Source organism: Equus caballus, chromosome 3, assembly GCF_041296265.1.
Source record: "Equus caballus isolate H_3958 breed thoroughbred chromosome 3, TB-T2T, whole genome shotgun sequence".
Lineage (NCBI taxonomy): Eukaryota > Metazoa > Chordata > Mammalia > Perissodactyla > Equidae > Equus > Equus caballus.
In genome coordinates, this window is record NC_091686.1 from 96,363,399 (window position 1) to 96,388,203 (window position 24,805).

A 24,805-nucleotide genomic window follows, 5' to 3' on the forward strand; every position below is an offset into this window, starting at 1 on the left:
ATTTGAAGATCTCTTATAGTGGTTAGAAGATTGAAGAAATCTGCCCTTGAATCCTGTCTCTGCTCCTCGCAAATTTGATGACCTAGTTTTCTCTCTCTACATTCTGACAAATGCGTCGCGAGGTGATTTTGTTGTTGTGTGAACATCATGGAGTGTAGTTATGCCAACCTAGATGGTATAGCATACTACACACCTAGGATATATGGTATTAGTCTTATGGGACCACCATCATATATGCTGTCTGTCATTGACTGAAACGTCCTTAAGTGATGCATGGCTGTAGTAGCAAATGCCTCAAAGATAGATAAAGCAAGGATAAGGAGTAGTGAGGCACAAGGCATGCTTGTATGCTTGGGGGATTAGGGAAGGCCTCTCTGAAGGGGCACATTTGAGCAGAGACCTAATAAAGTGATGGAGTGGGCCATGAGCCATGGGTACATGTTGGGAAGGGCAAGAGGTAAGGTCATGAGGTGGGAATTGGTCTGAGACTAACCTGGCGATGATTAAGTGATGGAGGGGAAAGCCAGGGAAGAAGTTGGGAAGTTGTAGGGAGTGACTTGGTGTGACTTTTGTTATAAAATGAACCATTCTGGCTGCTGTATTGAGAATATACTGTGTGGCAGGGTAGTGGGGTAGGACGGAATCAGGGCTTTCAGTCAGGAGGCTATTGTAGTGGTCTAAAATAGACCACGTAGTGGCTTGGACTTCGATGTGAGCCGGAGAGGTGGTGAGTAGTTGGTTCAGGATGTAGTTTCAGGGTAGAGTTTAGTAAGATGATAAAATAATGTTTACTAAGTGATATCGAAAGTCAAGCATGTAGCAAGGGCTCCTAAATGTTACTTCCCTTTTACTTCCTCTTGCAAAGGGGTCAGGATAGGATGGGCAAGTGTGCAACAACATCTGTAATACCAACTATTTGTCCATCCTCTGAGCATGTACTACATCTATGTCATGCATTGTGTTTATAAACAGATAATTTGACTAGCATGTGTTAGGCAGCTTGTATGGGCTGGTCATCATCTTGGCAGAGTTATTAGTTTATTATGGGATAATAAAACAATAATTATAATGGCAAACACTTATGTAACATTTGTTGTGTGTAGTTGGTGTTCTCAGTGCTTTACAACAGCCCTGTGAAGAAGGTACTGTTATTATTCCTATTTGCCTGATGAGGAAACTGAGGCACAGAGAGGTTGAATACTTGCCTAAGCTCACAAAACTGCTTAGTGGAGGAACTGAGATTTGACCTGGATTGTCTAGCTCCCAAAGCTTGGCTTTTGCACTGCACTGCCCCGCATCTATAGGTTAGTTAGTATGGAATGAATGGAATGTGATTAAATGCTCTAAGAAGTAAATGCTGTAGGAATATGGAAAAGAGGGTTTATTCTTGTTCAGTAGAGACCTTGTGAAGGAAATAGCATTTAAGTTAGACTTCAAAGGATGGGAAAGATTTCAGCTGTGGGAAGATAATGACTGTAGTGATGAAAATAAATAATTATAATGATGGACGTGAATGTTTACCAAGCACTTACCAGATACTAAGCACTGTTTTAACACTTTTGATGGATAATCTCTCTTAATCTTCACCAGCACTAGGTACCTCTGAGTATTTCCATTTTGTGTGTAAGGAAACATACAGACATGTGCCTGTGTTTACAGTGCTAGAAAGTGAAGGAGGTTGGTTTGAGTCTCACTGCAGACTCATGGGCAATGTGTTAGGAAGGGCATTCCATCCAAGGGAAGAGAGTGATGAGCTTAGGCTTGGGTGGGATGGTGTAAAGCATATTTGGGGAGTGTGAGGGATTTAAAATTGTAGTTACTGAATTTTGCTGTCCCAAAGATGACTGGGATGTGTTACAGATACAGATTCCTGGGCATGTTGTCAACAGTTGTTGCTGTACAGCACATCCATAGACCAGTACCTCAAGAGCCATTGACCTGGAACGCTGTACACATGCCATTGTGCCCAGTGGAGGGCAAAATGTGGAGAGTTTCAATTTCATGTTAACGAGTTTGCACATGGTAGACTTTTGTAGAGTTGGGCATGTCCATCTCTTTGCAGCTGATGATGTGTGTATGGGCTAGAAGCCTCTAAAGAAAGAATTGGATCTGTGAACACCCTTGCGTGATCAGACAGTTAAAAATCCAGTGATTTTAGGATGGAGTTGACATTAAAGTACAGAGAGGATTGTAGGGCCTGTGGAAGGGAGCCTCTTCCACATTATGAAAAGGAATCAGGTTCATTAGCCATATTCAACTTTTGAATGATAGGAGAGAGAGGGTTTTTGGTGAAACATTTGGATATCCATCCTTGCTTCAGCCACCCAAGATGCATATGTGTATACTCCAAGGGAAGGAAAGGGCTTTGTGTGTTAAAACACACATGCACACCCACCAAAAACTAACAGAATGGGCCTCTCAACCACTTCTATCGCTACTGACCTCTCTCCTCTCTCTTAAACGTGTTCCAAGCGCTTTGCAAAGTTCCAGGATCCTACTTATAGGTATATATGGAGAAAGGAGTGATTCATTCTGTTTGAAGGGGTCAATAGAAAGCCTTCACAGAAGCGGTAATACTTGCCTATTCAGGGTTTTTAATAGTGCATAGGATTTTGCAAAATGTTTAGATTTGTAAGCAGATACAGAACGTGCAAAAGGTATGGGGCTATTAAACATTGCTGCTTCAGGAACGATAATTAACATTAATGAGCTAAAGTGAGTGAAGGATGTTGGTAGAAATGTTTGGCACGGGTTGAACTTGAGCCTAGAGTGAGTATATAGGAACACCTACCTTGCAGGAAATATATGAGTTATGGTATCTGGCACACAATTGCTGTTTACATCAATAGTAGCTGCTATTATTATTGTTAGACCAAGACCAGACTGTGGTCTGGCGCCATAAGGAGCTTAGACTTTATCCTGTTGAGAATGTGGAGTGACATGCTAAATTTGGATTTTCAGTGGTTCACTGATAATGGAGGCTGGCCTGAGGGATTTGTTCAGAGATTGTTGTAGTAATCCAGGCGAGAGATAATGAGAGTCTGAACCATGGCAAAGGCAGTGAGGACCAAGGAGTGTATGAGTCAGTTTGGGCTGCTGCAACAAAATACCACAGACTGCCTGGCTTAAAAAATGGGTGTTTATTTTCTCATAGTTTAGGAGACTGGGAAGTCCAAGATCAAGGTGCCAGCCAATTTGGCAATAATTATTTCCATTTTGTGATGTGCAAAAAAATTATTTACCAAATAATTGTGTAGAACAAGAGTGGTATATCTGAGAATCAGGTTTGTATATGGCGTTGAGGTTTAACTTTCTCCTTTTTTTCCTCTAACATTTTGTCATTTGGAGTGTGACAGAAGGATACCTTATTGGCAAAGGCATTTCCTGCCTTTCATCTCTTGCTTGTGTTTTTATTTCTCTGCTTCTGCAGTGCTGCCTGAATATGATATGTACTTTCCCTTTTTCCATATACCTGTTTGTCAGTGTTGGCTGATATTTTTAAACAGTTGAGGCAATAGTTCATGGGCTGTTGACATGTAACACATGCAGAGTCGGAGTTGTGTCTTTAGAGAGCTGTTTTGATATATGATTTCCAGAAACTTTGCATCAACGCTTGTTCAGATAAATTTACCTTGTTTGAGTGTCTCATTTTATTACTTCAGTATGTGGCTGTTATGCATATTCTGCACTTTTTCTTTTTATTTAGGCATACAGAAATTTGCACATATCATACATTTTCACAAACTGAACACAGCTATGTAAACAGCACCTAGATAAATCAACTTTACAGAAAATTTAATGATGTTGTTTGGGAGAAAAATGAACCTATATGAATCTGCTGTGGTATATAGGAGGAAAATGTGACCTTTAAACTTTTTCCTTTTACTTTCATATTAACTTGTTTCCTGTTACCTAATGTATTTAAGAATTAACTAGTCAACTAGTCTTATCTTCTATATCAATATTGTACGTATAATGCTGCTGCTTTTTTGAAGTGAAAATTATTGGCCTGAGAAATATGTACTAACTGCTTTTTAAGAGTCTTTGAAGAAAGTGTATTAAAGGGAGAAGTTTTTCATAGCTAGTAACTGTTAAGAAAAATTATCTAAAATTTGGAAGTCAGGAGAATGTGCAGCATGTTCTTTCAATGCCTTGTGGGGATATTGTTTGACAGGCCCCCCCCCCCCCCCCCCCCCAGGGCTGTTTAATTCTAATTCTCGTGCTCCACTTTCTCTTTACTATTTGGGTAGAACTCAGAACTGGGAAGTTACTTGTTAGCTTATAGATTTTTGCCCGGTAGAAAGATAACCGCAAAGGTTATGGTTTTATTGCCCTGTAGGACAATAAACAGTTTTGTTTTGTTTTGTTTTTAAATCTAACCTACCCATCTTATTCTAACACTTAAAAAAGAAAAAAGCTTTTTCTGATGGACTGTAGAAACTTGTTCCGCAAATGATCTTGGAACTAGTCTTAACTATCGTACCGATTCCTTCATTAATTAATGAGTTGAATAAAATATTTGACACATGTTCATTTTATATTTGTGTGAGAGTCATTTTTTACCTTTTTGTAAGTAGTATTTGATATTACTGGAGCATTTCTGTCCTGTACCCTCACACTCTGCCTGGGAATTGACTTTCTGGGGCATGCAAAGTAATGCTAAAGATTCTAAACTCTCAGCGAAAGTAATTCTCTTCATTTCTATTGTGTTTCTTCAGAGAGAATTTACAATGTAAAACTAGGTTTTAATAACCAAAATGTTCTAATGAATTTTCTTTTTTTTCAGGCTTAAACACATAAAGCATTCACTGTGGAGAAAATAACATTTTGAGACATTTTTCTGTCACAAGTGATAGAGGAAAAACCCCTACAGAAGTGCACTGTCCTGTGTGTGCATCCACTGTCCTGCTTTTTGTAACTCAGCTTAGTAATGAAGTCACCATTATGTCCTCAGTCAGTGAAGTAAATGTTGATATCAAAGATTTCCTGATGAGCATTAATTTGGAGCAGTATCTCTTACACTTTCGTGAGTTTGGTTTTAATACTGTGAAAGACTGTGCAGCAATAAATGACAGCGTGCTACACAAAATTGGAATATCACCTACGGGGCACCGGAGGAGGATACTTAAACAGTTACAGATAATCTTGTCAAAGATGCAAGATATTCCAATCTATGCAAACGTTCATAAAACAAAGAATGATGAGACTTCAAAGGATTGCCGTGCTCCATCTTCTGATCAGAACACCTGCATAGAACTTTCAAATTCAGGTAGAGTTCAGACACCTAGCCCAACGCAGTTGGAGACTGTTACAAGAAATCTTGATCAAAATGATGTTAGTGTGGAAAATAGCCAGTCTCTTAAATCAGATGATAAGCTGTCTCTTCCTAAACACAACTTTCCCATTCCAGAAGAAGAACCACACCTGCATTTGGGTTCTTTTCAAGATTCTTTGTTTGGTAGTGAAAATATTAAGATAGGATCTTTGATTACAAAGACGACTGCGGATCATGCAGTTGTGGAAGAACCAGTAGAAAAAGTTGATTTGATCTCAGAAAATGTAAGCCAGCTTACTAATGCAGACCCTGAATGTCTTTCTGCCTTTGGCTATTCACTATCAGAAGCAGCGCATTCCGGAAGTGGAACTAATGGTTTCTCTGAAAGATCACCACCATCCCCATGTTTTCAATTTCAAGGAGAAATGGTTGTAAATGATTTGTATGTTCCATCATCACCAGTCCCCGCACCTGTGAGAAGTCGGAGCAAATTGGTTTCAAGACCGTCTCGATCTTTTATGCTAAGACATCGACCTGTACCAGAGATTCCAGGGACAATAAAAGGAATTTCAGGGAGGTAAGAATTTTTATAAGCTGCAAATATTCAATATGCGGGAATTTAGTTATTTTTAACCGTTATATTTTCAGTGTTCTTTTCTAAATTTGACATTAACGTACCTATTCAACCAACGTTTTCTTTCTTCTCTTTTAAAACTTTTTCGTCATGCTGTTGCTCTTGTATGCTCTTTCCCAAAGTCTGTTTCCAACTCGTAACTGCCTGGGACTCGAGCTTTCTCCCATTTAATTGGGGGAATTCCCTTCCCCTAATTCTACCTGGATTTTCCTTCCATACCTTCCTCCACCTCTGGTATTATGTTCTTCCATGACTACAGTTTTCGTATTTGAAAACTTGGTCTCCCCAACTAGATCATTTGTTCTTTGACGGGGGCCGTGTTTCTGACATTTGTATCTCTATTGCCTGGCACAGTGATTGGCATGAAATTAGTAATTCATCACACATCTAGTCAGCACCTACTTGGTACTGGTCGCTGTGCTAGGTGTGAAGGAGGCAGAGAGGAATAGAGGGGCTGGAAGTGCAGTGTAGAAGACAGATGTAAAAAGATGGTAACAGTTCAGTATGGAAGCAGGTCCACCAGAGACAGGAACTCGAAAGAGGGGCCTAACAGCGTGTGGGGTCATTAGTCCCTTGAGGTAACTGGTGGAGTCCAAGAGCTGACTTACTGAGAAAGAGCTTTCATTCCTTTCTCAAAGTTATGCCTACAACAGTTGTGGTTTTCTCCAGGGCCGTGGTGGGGTATTTTTTCGCGAAAAGCTTAACACTTGTCTCTCCGCTGAGAGTCATGAGGTTGTTCAGGTTTGACTGTTACTGCTGTGGCACCAAGTGCGATTACAGATTTCCTGCATAGGCTCTAGGCTGGCCTGTCTGCAAGATCCTCCCGCCACTCTGTCCCCACGGCTGGTTCTCTTGCCCTTAGGCACCTTTGGTAATTACAGTGCAAAGATCCTGGTTGCATTCATAAGAGAAAATGTGCATATTTAGTGTTTGCAAGAGAAATGCCACAGTTTACAAGAATATGTTAATTTAAGTACCTTCCATTAGAGCATAAACTTTTTGAGGGCAGAGGCCCTAGTTTGTCTGTATTTTGGCATCCCTGGTGCCAGTAGCAATGTCTAGTATTTACTAGGAAATCAATAGTAAGAGTCTCATTTAGTAAATACCTACGTGCTAGTTTGGTTTATAGTTTTCCATGGGTTATCTAATTCTCACAGTGACCCTGTGAAGTGGGTATTATTCGTATGTTATCTTCAGAGCTAACAGCCTTAGTCAGCCCTGGTGGTCTAGTGGTTAAGATTCGGCACTGTCACCTCTGCGACCCGTTTGTTTCCGGTCGGGGAACCACACCATCAGTTTGTCGGTTGTCATACTTTGATGCCTGTGTGTGGCTGTGATACTGAAAGCTAACTGATATTTCAAATACCAGCGAGGTCACCCATGGTGGACAGGTTTCAGCACAGCTTCCAGTCTAAAACTAGGAAGAAGGACCTGGCCACCCACTTCCAAAATAATTTGCCGTGAAAACCCTATGAACGGCAGCAGGGCACCGTCTGATACAGCGCTGGAAGTGAGAGGATGGTGCAGAAGGACTGGGCAGGGTTCTGCTCTGCTGTACACAGCGTTGCTTGGCGTCAGAATTGACTCTACGGCTCTAACAAGAGAAAAACTGAGCCTTAGGTTAATTTTCCCAGGATCACATGCGTAGTGAACTGGGATTTTATTCTAATACATCTGATTCCAGAACCTACTTTTCTTAACTGCTCATTTAGTAAATATTCTTAAAAATGTTGATTGCTTGTATAAGAATGGGAGTATTTACTAGGAATGTAGAAGATCACCAATTTATGTTCGACACTCTAGCTTTAAAATATTTTGCTAATTTTAAACAATTAAAAGCAAGTGAGAAAGGTCTGCTATGAATATGCAGATTTTTTCCTTTAAAATGCATTTTTATAAATTCTATGAAAATATAGACTATTTCAGTATTTACAAAATTTTGACTTAAACGTGTAAACAATGAATCAAAATTTAAATAGTTATTAGTTTGATTTATTTTTAGAGGATAAAGGTATCTATCTGCTGGATACTTTTTCTTTTTGGTGATGAAGATTGGCCCTGAGTTAACATCTGTTGCCAATCCTCCTGTCTCTGCTTGAGGAAGACTGTTGCTGAGCCAACATCCTTGCCAATCTTCCTCTGTTTGTGGGATGCCACCACAGCATGGCCTGATGAGCGGTGTGTAGATCTGCACTCAGGATCCAAACCCACAGACGCTGGGCTGCCAAAGGGGGGAAACATGTGAACCTTAACCACTGCACCAGCCGGCTGGCCCCAATCTGCTGGATACTTTTTACAAGTAAAAAGACATTACGTTTACACTTTTTTATTTTTCATAATTAAAAAAACTCTATTTTGAAAAAATATATTTTGAACTGCAACTTTTGCTAGTTGATTAAAAAAAGTTTTGTGATAATGGTGTAGACTTTTGTGTTGTAATCCTTTTGTAATTATCATTTATTCTTATCCTAAGGACATTTTTTTGGAACTTCGTAGATTGAGACAATTATATGTACATTATAAATTTAATGTTCCCGGTCTCTGCTGTAGTTAATACACTCTCATGTTTTCTGAATTCAGATTTGTGTGTTTTAGTTAGATATTATGTAACCTCAAGGCAATTTTAAATTGCTGCCTAATGATTATGATGTTTTCTTTTGACTTCAATTCCATAATGATTTATAGTTCGTCTGTTATGAGTTGTAAGAACTGCATTTTTTAAAACAAACATTCTGAGAAATGGTGGTCCATTTATGGTGTGTAATTGATTATTTTTTTTAGTGTGGCTGCCTTGCCTAAGTGATAGGTAAGTGTGGATCATCAAGGGAAAGCTTTAACATTAATTAGCCTTTAGGCCACTGCTTTTCTTGGCAATTTTAGTGATAAAAAATATGTGAAAAAATAACATCTGTAGGTATGCTAAAGATTCACTTTGATAATCAGTTACTTTTTGCAACTTCATGTTTCACTTAATATTATTTTTGAGATTTGTCTACATCGATGCACAAATTTTATGCAACTGCTATATAGTATTTTATTCAAAGAAAAAAACCACAATGTATTTCCGGGGTAAGTTGTTGACATTTTTGACTATTACAAATGAAGAGTGTTCATGCTTCTAAGTACTTTAAGAAACAAATGTGCACATTCAGTTTACCAGGAGGACCAACCATTCTTTTCTCTGGTGAAAACAATAACACTTGGCTCATTCTTGCTGAGGGTTTTCATTGTGTTGGGCACACCTTGTGCTCTTTAAAAGCATTATCTCATTAACCCTCATAATATTCCTAGGCAGCAGGCCGTTTTTTATTTCCCTTCAATAAAATAGGAAGCCAAGCTCAGAGCTGTTAGGTAACAACTTGACCAAGATCACAGAAGCATAATAACAAGAGAGAGTGATCATGACTGCTTTTCATTATGAGTTTTTAATTTTTGCAAATCAACTATATTATTTTTCAATTTAAAATCAGTTTGCCGTTTTCAGGATGACTAGTGGGAAAATAATAGGGTGAAGGAGGCAGAAAAGAGGAAAGAATGTAGGCTTTGCACAGATCAGAACTGGACGTGAATGCTGGCTTTGCCTCTTCCTAGCTGTGGGACTTGGGCTGGGAGAGCCCTTATTGGTAGGATCGAGACCCGGGTCCTCCCTCGTAGGGCTGTTATGGGGATGAAATATGAGATGTAGATATATAAACCCCTAACATATTGCTTGGGGCGTAATAGGTATTAGAATATAAAAAGCTTGTGATAATTTATTTTTAGATGAATGAGAATATAAATTGCTGATCACCAGTTTTCAGAGCAATTTGTTTCTTGTATTGAGCTAAGCTTTCATCTACAATAGATCAAATGAACCTGGTTGATAGATTTGGTAATTGATAGTAAAATCAGTAAAGATCGTCACAAACTTTTTTCTTTATGTTTTATATGACTAAGACTAAAATCAACAAAATATGCTTCAAAATACCACTAATGAGGGCCCAGCCCAGTGGCGTAGTGGTTAAGTTTGCAAGCTCTGCTTTGGTGGCCTGGGATTCATGGGTTCAGATCCTGGGTGCAGACCTACACACTGCTCATCAAGCCATGCTGTGGCAGCATCCCACATACAAAAAATAGAGGACGACTGGCACAGACGTTGGCTCAGGGACAGTCTTCTTCAAGCAAAAAGAGGAAGATTGGCAATGGATGTTAGCTCAGGGCAAATCTTCCTCACCAAAAAAACCCCAAAAAACCAAAAAAAAAACAAACCACCAATCCAAAACCCACTAATGGGTATACTTAAAATAGTCCAAAATCTTTTAAAAAAGTTTTTTTCCAGTAAATTAAAGTTGAAGTTTTTATTAAATTAAGCATTGTGGTTTAGAATAGCGGTTATAGAGCTAGACTGCCTGGGTTTGAGATGCAGATTTATGATTGACATTGATTATGATGAGACTTATGATTGGTACGACTGTGGGAAAGTTAGCACCTTTATGTGCCAATTTTCTTCTTTAAAAATTGCAGATAATAATAGTTCTTCTTAGGCTGTTTGTGACTAGATACATATCTATATAGTCTATATAATCTATATATAAATATCTATCTATGTAGATAGATATATATGTATTATGTGTGTGTGTTTATTTGTAAAATTCTGAGACCTGTCTGACATACAGTAAATGCTTAATGAGAATTAGTAATATTCATTATTAGCACAAGTTACCAAAGACGTAGAAAATTTGAGTGTTGCTCTACTGAGTGGTTCAAATTATCAATATGTACTTGTGTCAGTAACATACAAATTTGAGGAAACAATTCTAGCCATATAACAGTACCAAGATTCTGGAGATAATGAACAAATAAAGGGTAAATTACTTTGTGACCTTTTGGTAAACTTGTATGCCCCTCCCCTGCCAAAGACAACTTCTATCCTGACTTTAAAAATAACAATTACTTCCTTGCTTTTAGGTACCTCTTAGGTATGTGCCAAACAATATAGTTTTGACTGTTATGTGAACTTTTTTAAAAAAAATGCTATCATATAGTGAATATTTTGGTTAAGCTTATTTTGCTTAACTTTGAGACTTATCTATGTTGGTGCCTGTGATTATTGATTGTTCATTTTCACTGCTGTATAATATTTCACTGAATGGATATACCATGATAGCCATTCTACTGTTGATAATTATTTCATATTCCCAACATCATCTGCTATTTTACGTATAAATAATATATGTGTACAGACATATGTAAATCAGCTTTATTTATATCTAATTTACATACAATAAAATAGACTAATTTTAAGTGTATAGGTTGATGAGTTTTGACAAATATATACACCCATGTGACCACTACCACAGTCAAGATATAGAACATTTCTATCACCTCCAAAAGTCCCTTTTGTTCATTTGCCTTAAATTACCCTACCCCCTGGGAGGCAGCCACTGGTCTCACTATAAATTAGCATTGCCTACTCTAGAATTTCGTATAAATGAAATCATTTGACAAGTAATGTTTTATGTCTAACATCTTTTATTCATCATGATGTTTTGAGATGCATCCATGTTCCTGCGTGTCAGTTTATTTGTGTTGTTGAAGAGTGTTCTTTAGTGTGAATCTCCTACAACTTGTTTATCTATTTGCGTGTTGACAAACATTTGGGTGGTTTTTTTCTTGGAGCAAATCTATGTGCATGTCTGTTGAATATATACCTAGGAGTAGAATTGCTGTGTCATAGGATATGCTTATCTTCTACTTTGGTAGATAATGTAAAATGGTTCTTATAAAGTGGTTATACTAATTTATATTAACACCAGCCGTGTATGTGCATTCCTTTTGTTTCATACCCTCAACAACATTTGATTATTTAAAAAAACTTTAGGCATATAGGTGGGTGGGTAGTGATATTTCATTGTGATTTTAGTTTGTATTTTCTGATGATTAATGAAATTGAGCACCTTTTTCTTTCTTTTTTTTTTAAAGATTTTATTTTTTCCTTTTTCTCCCCAAAGCCCCCAGGTACATAGTTGTATGTTCTTCGCTGTGGGTCCTTCTAGTTGTGGTATGTGGGACGCTGCCTCAGTGTGGTTTGATGAGCAGTGCCATGTCCGCACCCAGGACTCAAACCAATGAAACACTGGGCTGCTGTGGCAGAGCACGAGAACTTAACCACTTGGCCACGGGGCCGGCCCCTTGAGTACCTTTTAAGGTGTTTGTTGATCATCGACCATGTTCTATCTTTCGTGTGGTGCCTTTTCAAGTCATTTACCCCGTTTTTTTTGGTGGTTGTTTTGAATTGCATTTTCTGTCTTTCATAATGATTTTTGCAAGTTGCTGATGCACTGTGGATATGAGCCCTTTTTGAATATATCTTCTCGCCTTTCATATGTTGCTTTTTTATTTCTTGATGGTGACTATTAATGAATAAAAGTTCTTAATTTTAATTTAGTCAAATTTACCACTACTTTCCTTTAAAGTTAGAACTTCTGGTGTCTTAAGACACATGAGGGCGTTCTATTTTATCTTCTAGCTTTATTGTTTGGCCTATGATGCTGGGATTTATAATCCTTCTTGAATTGATTTCTGTGTGTACTCTGAGGTCGGAGTAAAGAATTTTTATACCATGTGTATATCCAGGTGATCTGCTCATTAAGAACATGTTTTCCTCATTGCTCAAGATTGGCATCTTTGTCTTAGATGAAAATTGGGCCCCTTTATGGACTCTTTATTCTACTTCACTAACCTATTTATCTATCCTTTTATCAGTAACGTAGTGTCTTAATTACTATAGCTTTGTAATACTTCCTGATCCCTGGTAGAGTGAGTCTTCTCATGTTGTTCTTCAAAAGTGTCTTAGTTATTCTCGGGTCTTTGCTTTTTCATATAAATTTTAGAATCAACTTGTTAAAATTCTGCACACCTGTAACTTTTGATTGAGATTGCATTGACTCTACAGATTAATATAAGGGGTACTGACATCTTCGCAATATTCAGTCTTCCATATGTTCCTCCATTTAAATAGGTTTTCTTCAGTTTTCTCAGTAATGATGTCTAGTTTTTTCATTGAGTTCTTGCAGATCTTTTGTTAGATTTAATCCTGGGTTTGGATTTTTTGTTAATGCTCTTACATAGTATCATTTTTAATATTTCATTTTGTTTGCTGATATTTACAAATATAGTTTATATTTTATGTATCAACCCTGTAGACAGTAAGTTGCTAAATTAATTTTTTAAACAACTCTTTGAGGTATAATATTTGTATTAAAAACTGTACCAATTTAAAACATATAATTTGATAAGTTTTGAAAGATGTATAAACCTGTAAAATTATTACCACAATCAAGAAACAGAGCAGTTCTTAGTGTGTTTTTACAGTGCATCCCTCATTCACACCCCCATATAGAAAGATATAGATGTATCTTTGTGCCTTGTGCTTGGCTTCTTTCACTCAGCATGATGATTTTGAGATTCATTTATATTATTATGTTTAGTGTGTGTTTCTTTTTAGTAGGTTTTTTTTTTTAAATTGGATAGTATTCACTTGGGTCCCTATACCACTGTTTGTTTATTGTTCATCTGTTGATGTACGTTTGGTATGTTTCAAGTTTTTGATTAATAAGGATAAAGGTGCTATGAAGAAAGATCACGGAAGGTTTTTCTGTGGACATATGTTTTCTGTTCTTTTGAGTTTCTAGGATTGGATAGTTGGGAGCTTAACTTAGGTAAATGTTTAACTTTTTCAGAAACTATTAAGTAATTTCACATTCCTGCCAGCAGTATTTAAATGTTCTAGTTGTTCATCATGCTCTCCAATACTTGATATTTACAACTTTAAGTTTAGTCATTCTAACGAGTAGGTGGTTGGTATCGCATTAGTGTAGCTTCTTTTGTCAAGTGTCTATTCAAATTTTTGTCCATTTTTAAATTGAGTTTTTCCTATTAATGGATTGTAAGGATTCTTTTTATATTTTGGATACAAGTAATTTGTCAGAAATGTGTAACGTTATAAGTTTTAAATTTTGTTAAGATCCACCTTTTCAACTTTTCTTTTTTGGATGTAGGTTTTTGTATCTTATTTAAGGAATCTTTGCATATTCAAAGGTTGCAAAGATTTTCATCTATGTTTTCTAGAAGTTTTAGACTTTTAGCATTAACATGTAGGTCTAAATTCTATTTCAATGTAATTTTTGTATATGGCATGAAGTGTTAGTTGATACTTACTTCTTTTGCTTCCATTGAGATATCCACTTATTCTAGCAACACTTGTTGAAAAGCCTATCCTTTCCCCATTGAATTGCCTTGACGTCTTTTTAAAAAATCAGTGGACCATAGGTGTGTGAGAGTATATGTGGACTTTTTGTTCTATTTCATTGATGTATACGTCTGTCCTTTCGCCAGTAACACACTGATTTGATTGCTGTAGTTTTAGACTAAATATTGAAATCAAATAGTATAAATCTTCCAATGTTGTTCTTTTTTAAAATATTTGTTCTAGCCATTCTAGGTTATTTGTAGTTGCATGTAAATTTTAGAGTCACCTTGTTAATTTCTATTAAGAACTCACTGGAATTTTTTTCTGGGATTATGTTGACTCTATATATCAATATGGGGAGAATTGACATCTTAATGATATTGAGTGTTCCAATCCATGAACAGGGCATATCTGTCTATTTATTTAGGTCTTCTTTAATTTTTCTCAGCACTGTTTTACAGTTTTCAGTGTGCAGATCTTGCTCATATTTTAATAAATTTACCCCTTAGTATTTCGTGTTTTTGTATGCTAATGTAAAAGTTGCACTTTCACTTTTTCCAATTATTCATTGCCAGTATTTAGAAATATTATTGAATTTTTTAATATTATCCTTTGTCCTGGGACCTTGCTCAATTTATTTATTAGTTCAAGAAGCTTTTTGGTAGATTCTTTAGGATTTTCTTCTTATTAGATATTTTCTTCATATAGACCTCCCTTTCCAATCTGCATGCCTTTTATTTCTTTCATTTGTCTTATTGCACTGCCTTGGACCTTTGAAAAATGTGAATATAAGTAGTGAGAGCAGACCTCCTTGCCTTACTCTCAATCTAAGGGAAACCCCATTCAGTTTTTAACCATTAATTATGATGTGGGTTTTCATAAATGCACTTTGTTAGATTGAGGAAGTTTTCTTCTCTTCCTAGTTTGCTGAGAATCTTTGTCATAGATGGATGTTGAATTTTGTCTGTTGGATTTTCTGGATCTATTGTCATGAGAATGTGATTTTTCTTCTCTATTTTCTTAATTTGGTGAATTACATTGGTTTTTCCGTGTTACACCATCTTGCTTTCGTGGGATAAATCTCACCTGGTCATAATATATTATTTTTTATATATTGTTGGATTTGATTTGCTAATATTTTGTTAATGATTTTTGCATCTAAATGCATAAGTAATATTTATCTATGTAATATTTATCTAATATGTGTCTGTAGCTTTGTTTTTCACTGGTTTTTGTATACTGGTCTTATAGAATGACTTGGGAAGCTGTTAGTCCCTCCTTCTCTATTTTCTGAAAAAGTTTGCGTAGAATTGGTGTTATTTCTTCCTTAAATGTGTGGTAGAATTCACCAGTGAAATGCCTGGGCCTGAGTTTTTTGTGGGTAGGTGAGTAATTAATAAATTTAGTTTCTCTAATAAATATAAGGATATTAAGATTTTCTATTTATTCTTGTGTCATATTTGATAATTTGTGTCTCTTAAGGAATTTTTCCATTTCATCTAAGTTGTTGAGTTTACTGGCATGAAGTTTTTCTTAATAATCTATAATTATCCCTTTAATATTTGTAGGATTACAAATATTTCAATCCTGATATTGATAATTTGTCTATTCCCTTTCTCCTTAATTTTCTTTCCCTGAGGTTTATCAATTTCATTGATCTTTTCAAAGAACCAGCTTTTGGTTACACTGAGTTTTAAAGCTTGTACATATTCCAGTTCATTGGGTTCTGTTCTTTTCTAATATCCTTGAGTAGTTCCTTGGGCAGATACGTGTTTAAGAGAAGTGAAGGACACTGTCTGGATCCTTAACATAGATAGAACTATTTCATGTAGCAGTAGGTATTTGTTGTGTTTTGTTTCCACAGTTTTTTTCTCTGTCATTGCTGTTATGTTGTATTCTAATTAATTACCTGTAATATCTCCCTCCCAACACTGTAAGATCTTTGAGAAAGGGTCTTGTGTATTTTCATATTATGCTCATAGAGGCAGAAAAATTTTTGACTCAATATTATAAAACTAATGAGAAAAAACTACATGAATACTGAGATCTAGTTAGAAAATTTGTGGCTCACAGGACTATGGCCAGCAGTTTTGAAATTATGTGCATACTATCATTGGGCAAATTTGTTCATTTTACTTTTGTGAATTATAAATGTGAGAAGCAGATACTCGTAAAATCTAATGAAATCTCTTCCTTTAAGGCTATTTAGAAAAACTTTGTGGAATTTGACCATTCCGTTTATTTAAAATCAAACTTATTCTTGAATATTGCTCTTTCTACCCAAAAGGATGTGTGTGTTTATAATTAATCCTTTACTCAAGGTAGTAACTTAACTGTTTTTACTTTTCTGTTTTAACCTATCTATTCTTCCCTTTGCTTTAAGCTATTTTCGAGAGAGAAGAACTGTTACTACCTCAACTGGAAAATCGGTGACGCAGCAAAGTGAGTCTTAGCATTTAAAATCTCTGTAAATTAGCAGTCATTTGATAGTCTTAAATGTGTTCCAATTGTGATTGAGACGGCAGCCCACCTGCGGAATAAGGACTAGTGGGAGTAACTGTCTGCTAGGGTTCACAGTACTTCAGATACTTTTAAAGGTGAGTGAATAAAAGACAGCAATCTACACTCAGACTCCGGGAAATGTGCACGTGCTAATGTAAAAAGATTCGTTTGTACAGGCTTCATTTATCATTAGCCACAGTTGAAGGCATTTAACTAAATTAAGTGGTTTCTGACAGTCTGAGCTACAGGACATAGATTTATGGAGAGTAATTTTGCTGTGGTAACAGAAAAGGGGTGATGCTGTTTCTTTGGTAAATTGACCATTGACAGAAGCTTTTCTTTCTTTTTGAAAATTCTGCATATACAAGTTCAGGAACATTCTTCTTGACAAAAAAATGACGAACACTGAACCTTTAAAAAAAATTGCTGCAGAAGAAAATGCAAGTGCTGAGAATTCTTTTCTATAGAGCAATCTAATTCAAAGATGGTGGAAATGCTTTTGAAATAAATTATTTACAGGTGTGTTAGTAGCTATGGTATTAGAGGGATTATATTAAGTGGATTCTTGTATTTCGACTGATATTTAGCTGGTATGTTGGTGAACTTTTAATAATTGGTTATTGAAAATTATGTTTGAATTAAGCTTAATTTTCTGCTGTTAATACTGTTCTCTCATTTAGCACTTAACATTATAAATGGCACCACTACACTTTCCATTGTGTGTGGGAAGTGTGCTTGATTATATTAATTTGGATTTTAGAGGCTAGCAAGGACATATATGATATGTCACACTTTAATAAACAGTAATATTTCTTGATTGTGAAGTGAGGGGTGTATAAAGTGAGTGCTACATCGAGAAGACCATGGGGAGAGTTGATTTACGTGTTAGAATTATGGACATAATTTTAGACTCTCAGAGGATAAAGCTGAAGTTGTGATTTTTACTATGAAATAAACACATGACTGTTTTTTAAACAGTATTTCACATTATTTACATCTTTCCATTCTCATCCTATAATTTCCCCCAAAAGATTCAAATGAGGAGAATTCATCTTCCATATTTCCTTATGGAGAGACCTTTCTCTTCCAGAAACTAGAAAATTCCAAGGTTAGTCCCATACATTTTAATTTTTTTCCATGTTCAATTCTTTGCTCTTCTGCCTATATTTGCCTCTTCATTTTCCTATAAGCTGTTTGAAGAATGTGATATACTGAAGAATGAAATTTCTAGTCGGTAAAATTCTGTTCAGTAAAATCACGGTAACTTATAACTTTAAATATACATCATAAAAACACATTTTCAATTCAATTTCAGGAATACAGGCAGTGGGGTTTTAGAATATGCCACAAGATAAATTACTTTTAAAAAAAGACAAAAAAGATGTCCATCAAAAACAAAAACAAAACTCTGTAGATTTTGTTTTGCCTTATGCCCAAATACAGACTTCTAACTATTCTTAATTATTCAATTTATCACTCAGTCTTTCCTCTCCAGTACTTGTGCTTTTTTGCTATTTTATTTTTTGGTCTTGATAAAAGAGAAGTTTGAAGACAAAAAGAAAGCGGGAAAGTAAAAGTAAATGAATTTTGTTCTTGATTAGCATCTTCCGTTTTTCTTAGTTGAAATGATATTAATGATTTAAATAATGTATTGAAAAAGGTATCAAAACACCACTATTTAATATAGTTTCCCTAAATTGCTTTTACTGAAAATTTAAGCAAGTAGACATTTGTTTAGTGAAATGAAACCCAGATTTTGTGGATCTTTGTAGAGTAATGCTACACTGAAAAAAAAGTGTATTTTTTATTTATAGAAGAAGTCTATAAAGAATGAATTTTGGACTCATGAAGAAACATTGAAAGGGGAAACAACTACTGGAAGAAACGCTTTTTTGGTCCAATCGAGGTATGAGGTCATGATCAGTGATGATTAATTCTTTTGAATAAGTGCTATACAATGTTGACCTCTTGCTTATATTTCTAAGAAAATACTTTACATTGGTATGTTCAAATCTTTTCTTTCTAAATGTTCGACAACAGAATTCATTTTAGTAATTGAATTTAGAGTCTGTAAATCGAGTATATAGTGATATTCTATAGCAGGTTATTTTTGTCTTTTCCTAATTGAAACCATCCTCCCCTCCCCAAAGTGGCAAATATGTGGTGACTGTGATTGCACTTTAAAGATGAGGTTATGTTAATGTGAAGAGAAAGGGCAGTGCAAAAAGTGTCACTGTGTGAAGTGCAGAGTTTGTACAAATGGAATGTATCTTTCTTATTAGAAGTTCAGCATCGCCAAGTGGCTTGATGACTGTCCAGTTACTTGGATCATACATGAAAGTAAACAGAGTTTGAGAGGCACCAACTTAAATTTTATTTTTCTCTCAGCTTTGTTAGGACTTGGTGTCCTGCATCATTACCAAACATTCATTTTATTCATTTATTTTATTCATTCTATTTTATCCTCCATTTTCCAAGGCTAACACTGTTGGAGGTTTCCTTAAGTTGAAACTTAATAATTGAGTGTCTTCAGTAAGCATTTGCTACACACCTATTACAGTGCAAATGTGGAAGGGGCCAGGTTAAGTCATTCTTTAAGAAAGTAGTGGTTTTTGGAGCACAATATCCAGAAGGATGTAATTTGACCCCTAGGCATATCTGTTTCATTGATTAGCAAAAACGTCTTTGTGATGAGTTTTATTATACGTAAATGGCTGAGTGAATCTATTTGTCATTCCTTAAATCTATAACAATGTGCTTGGCTATTAATGAATGCATTCCAGTCAATATTGCACGTTCCACAGCTTTTCCTTTCTGAGTGTACCCTGGGCCTTTCTTGTTTACTAGCTTTGTGGTGCAGTTTTTCCTCATCAGTGTTGCAAAATAATACTAAAGCTCTCACCAGTTAGGTGTATTCTCTGTTTTATTACATTTTGCTGGAATGTAGACTCCTTGGCGTCAGTTAGTGGATAGCCAGAGAAGGGGCAAGAAGGAAGTAAGATCTCCAGAAAGATGAGTTAGTGGTTCATGATGTTGCCCAGGGGCAAGAGATTGCGCTGGCCACTTAATAGGCTGGTGAAGATGTTGAAATTGTGAAGCAAAGAATACAGTCAGTCTCCATCCTTACCACCTGCACCCACCCCCCCAAATAAACAGATGAGTTTAAATGATACATAAGAAAAAATATACTACTTGAAGTAGTATTCATGTATGTCTTAGGGTCATTTAGTTTTTCTGGAAGAGTTCTAAAAATTATCAGATGGGTTAACTACACTCTAAGATTTTCCTAGCCTTAACTTTCTGTGATTGGTTGTCTATAAATTTAAAATGTAACTGAGGGCTTAAATGACATATAGCACTTTGAAATGTTCAAACCATCCTTTTCCATTTAGCATATATGATAACAGGAAGGAGCATCTAAGTGAAGACAAAGTGGAAGATATTTGGATACCTCGAGAGGACAAAACCAATTTTCCGATAGAGACTGCTTCTGAGTCAGAATATTCAACCGTAGAAGAATGCTTTCAGAGTTTGAGAAGAAAAAATTCGAAGGCATCTAAATCTAGGACTCAAAAAGCATTGAACTCAGACCCTGTTAACAGGCATAGTTATCCATCAAGCTCAACAAGTGGAAATACTGACTCGTCAATCATTTCCTCAACGGCAATATCTCCCTATGCCTGTTTTTACGGATCGTCTGCAAGGAAGGTTAAATCGGGATGGCTGGACAAACTCTGTCCTCAAGGGTATGTATTTATTCATCTTTTTTTTCCATAAATGGCATACTTTTGAAAATTTGATTTTATCCATTTCTAAACCTGCTAGGTTGCTGCTACTCCCTGCCCCCTACTCATGCAGACGGATACAGTTTTTCAGGACTTTCAATACACTTCGCAAATGCTCTTCATAAGGAGGGACATGTGCCGTGTGCTGGGTGGAATGCTGGGTTAAGGTTCTGAATAGGAAATTAAAACTAGAAGTTATGATTTCATATCCAGATCCTTCATGTTAGTTTCTGACTTTGCACCAAAATGCACTATCCTGTGTCCCAGTTTGTAGCAAAGAAGAACAACACAGATTGAGTTAGTATTACTTGGCCCACACTGTTCAGCTTTTGCTGATATAATAACAGTGTTCTGTTTGGGAAGACAAGGCTTTTTGTCGTTAGGGAAAAGAATGGCATTGTTAGCTTTGGGGCTTCACTATTATTGATATGTTGTTTTGATTTTTGTATGCTGCATGGAAGGCCAGAGTCACTTGAATATTATACTTTTAAAACAAATTTATCATTACTGTTTGAAATTTCTGTCCCTTAAGCATTTTACAGTATTAAAAAATCTTTGGGAAAGGATTATGTTTAATTAGAATTGATTTCTGGCATCCTGGTTTTTAGATGTCTTTTTGAAATATTTACTCAAAATGTTCCTCATGAATTATTTAGTTATTTAAACCTCTCCCTGTTTAAGTAGTTATGTGGTGAGTCCATTCAATGTGCCGATTTTCTCTAGTGTTCCCCCCAAAATGTGCATCATTTCTAGAAAGCCTTGGTGTGACCTAAAATAAATTTTATTAGTAAAAAAATGACCAGAAGAAGCAACAGTTGACTAGTGGGAGCAGGAATTACATTTCTTAAGAAAGCCAGCAAAACCCCCAACACTTTTATGATTGGTAATTATATAGTTAATACTTTATACGATTGCATACTTTTAGCAAATTAGATGTTGAGTAAACTGAAGTAGAGTACTTCTTAGTATCAGCTATTTTGTTTGCTTTCTGATTATATTAGGATGACGAATTAGTCAACTGTGTCTACTCTTCCTCAGTCGTTGGTAGTATTGGTAGGTCAAATAGCAAAGGTATGAGTCAGCACTCAGATATACACACTGGGGGAATGAAACAGTGAGCTTGAATATTCTCAAATGTTTCATTTCTGTAAAATTAAAGTTTAGGGAGATCCTAGTGCTCTCTCAAATTATCACCGGAAGGTTTATCGTCAGAGCCCCGAGCAGCTGTGGTTTCCTGTATGATCTCCGGTTGTACCTCACCCTTTACAGGGTCCTTATGCTCCAGGCGCACTGAGAAAGCCTCACCATTATTAGTGAAGGTGGGACAGTTAGAGCATTTTCATTCTCTTTTTATCAGAACTCAGACTTTCCATCTATTCTATTCTGAACCTGCCTAAGGTTAGATGCTGCAAGTTTCCTAGATTTATATTTTTCCATTGTAGGGGAAATAATTGAGTTTTCTGGCTTAAAAGTTTTTCTCCTGGATACCAGGATGGATGGATATAGGAAAGTACCCAAAAGAATTTGTTCTATCGCCGAGAAATTTAAAAACTCCCTCTACATGATTAAATTGCTATTACTTGAGAGAAATATGTGTAACTAGCCAAAAACATGTATTTAGTAGACCAAAAGTTGAATCCGAATTTTTGCTTTTCCTAATTAGAGTCTGTAGGCTATTGTGAGGGTGTTTAAGATGCTCATTAAATAGACATAGTGATAACTCCCCATTCCTTATGTGAGGTTACTGAGGTTTGTTTAGCTCCTGGTCACATGTCTCTTTGGTGCAGATAGCACTGATTCAGGTGGCATTCTGAATTTCATAGAGGAGATATTAGCAAACATTTTCTTTAAAGCGTCAGATAATAAATATTTTAATCTTTAAGCCATATGATCTCTGTTGTAGATCAGCAATTCAGCAGTTGTAGCATGAAAAGCAGTCATAGATAATATGTAAACCAATGAATGAGGCTGTGTTTCAATAAACTTTATTTATAAACACAGATAACAGGCCAGATTTGGTCTGTGGGCCATAGAGAAATAAAATAGATTAGATGGTTGGCTAAAATCTTATACCAGCTTCCTTCATCTCCCATGGGCCCCAAATATAAAATTGTAATCTGATAGATCACAAAATAAACTACTTTCTATTATTCTGTTACGTGTACACATAATAAGAAGCAGGAGCTCTCTTAGGGACCTTTGTATTTGTTCTTCTTTCCGCCTGGAAGGCTCTTACCCAGAGAGCAACTTGACTTGTTCCTTACCTCCATCAGGTTCTTACTCCAGTGTCTCTGTTGCATTGAGGCCTGAACTCCAAATTTAAAGTGATCACTGCCACTCTCCCCCACCACCCCATCTCTCCCTCCATTGCCTTATTTTTCTTTGCAGGGCTCATATGCTAGATGATTGATTTATTTGATGTATGCTTCATGAAGACAGTCATCACATTGGCTTTTGTTTGTACAGTATCCTTAGCAGCCAGAAAGTTGGCTGGCATGTGGTAGATACTTAGTTTTTGTTGTTGAATGAAGCAGTAGAAAACCTAGAGTTTAACATACTTTTTTCTTTTAATTTTTCCAAAACAGCTAGTTTTTTTTTTATTTATAGGGATTTTGTGATAAAAACTGAACTCTAAAGACCATATTGGTTGAAAATCGGCAGGTGCCAATGATAGCACTGGTATACATTAACAGAGCAGGGGGCTCGCAGTGTTCTTTTTGTTAGTCTGTTTCCCCTTAAGGTCACTTACATGTGTTGTCAAAACACAGTTTACAAACAAATAGCCACAGTCAGTTATCCTTGTCCAAATAGTATTTGAAACTGTCCTCAGTCATGAGTGACATTACACAAAGTAATCAAATTCATAATCTGGATTTATTTCATATGATTGTTTGCTTTTGAAATGGAAATGCCAGTTCTGAATCAATGCACGGTATGCGAAAACTGCTCAACATTTAGTAAGAAAATCATTAACATCGTGCAGCTAAAGAAATACTGAAACATTTCCAGTTGAGCTTAAAGTATGAAAATCTATTTAAATATTCGAATGATCTAATTATAATATAGCCTGATACTGTTGCTTTAAAAAAAAGTATGGAAGAAACTTGATAAAAGGTTGAACTTGGGTCTGTCATTAGTGTTTTAAACAGGTCAAGCAGTTGAAAAACTTAATAAATGGTACTGTTTAAAAAAACTCACTGAGTTTTGAGGATAAAAAACCAAGTCTCGCCCTGCCCTCCTTTCCTAGCTGTAGCTCATAAGCTCAAGCTATTCAGCAAATCTGAGTAGATGTTAATGTGAAAGACTGGATATAATTTTTTCCAGCATTTCCCAAATTTGTAACTCAGAAGAATCTCGCGAGTTGCTGTAAAGAAAAGAGAACATGGTTGAAGGTGCTGTACTCCTTTTAGGAGATGCACATATTGAAATATCCTAGAATATCTGCAGTGTGGTAACCCTTTTGACTTTAGTAACTTGCTGTTTTCTAGGATGTTTGTTCAGCATAATGCACTGAGCATATTTATAAAAACTGATGTATCTTGAGGAATTCATATTTTACTTGACAAGATGTTTTATGACTTTATTTCTTACTCAGCTAAATTCCTCTCTTTAAAAAAAATTACTAATTTTTTAACCATGGTGAAGAATTGTGTGGTAGTCTGAGCCTAAGCCTAACTCAACAATTTGAATACATAATATGCTTAAGAATTTATAGAGGAATACAAGATGAGCAAGACGTGTGTGTTGTTTGTCTTGTTTGTATCGTCCATTTAGGACAGAAAAAAGAGGCCGATAAAAATAAACCCAAAAGACAGAATGTGATAATTGGTACAGAAAGGTCCACAGAGTACAGAATTGTGAGGTTGCAGAGAGGTTGAGAAAACATTTCTTCAAGGACCTTCTGGGGAGGAGAAGTAGCAGTTCAATTGGCCTTTGGAAAATGGATAAGATTTTAACCAGCAGTTTTAGATGAAAGACTTTTCTGGCTAGAGGGAGTGAAAAGGCACTGACGTAGGTGATGTCTGGAGATTCTGAAGTTAATGAGATGGAGAGCAGAGGTTAGATGGGGTATTTCCTGGAAGATGCTGGTGAATTGCATGCTCAGGTTGAACAGAGAACTAGAGGAAATGAAAAAGCCAATGGTCAAATACCAAGAAAAGGTCAAATCCCAGACAGTGGTTGGGAGTCAGATCACCCAGAGGCCAGTAGCCCATGACTTAGTGGGAGACCAGAGCTTAGACTGTTGGTCCTTTGTCAGTGACTGATTTCCCAGCCAGGGCCCGGAGTCTCCAAGCACTTCCCCACCCTCATACTCAAGTGTGTGAGCACCTCAAGTCTTCTGGGAATGCTGTCCGTGGCTGGCCTTTCAGGGAAAAGCA

The 24,805-nt window shown here is 36.3% G+C and overlaps 1 protein-coding gene across 12 annotated transcripts in view; it reads left to right on the forward strand.

The window, feature by feature from the left end:
• The window catches only part of ARAP2 (ArfGAP with RhoGAP domain, ankyrin repeat and PH domain 2), a 177,598-nt gene that overhangs the window by 8,906 nt on the left and 143,887 nt on the right, over positions 1–24,805 (forward strand). For 6 of the 12 annotated variants that reach the window (XM_023638251.2, XM_070264017.1, XM_001498922.7 and 3 more), the window contains exons 2-6: positions 4,787–5,852; positions 16,523–16,581; positions 17,673–17,749; positions 18,456–18,547; positions 20,034–20,387. In XM_023638251.2, the coding sequence (XP_023494019.1) occupies positions 4,945–5,852; positions 16,523–16,581; positions 17,673–17,749; positions 18,456–18,547; positions 20,034–20,387 (1,490 nt within the window). In that variant the 5' untranslated portion in view covers positions 4,787–4,944. The remainder of the gene's footprint in view (positions 1–4,786; positions 5,853–16,522; positions 16,582–17,672; positions 17,750–18,455; positions 18,548–20,033; positions 20,388–24,805) is intronic. The other 6 variants (XM_070264016.1, XM_070264019.1, XM_023638253.2 and 3 more) reach the window with 2 other exon arrangements.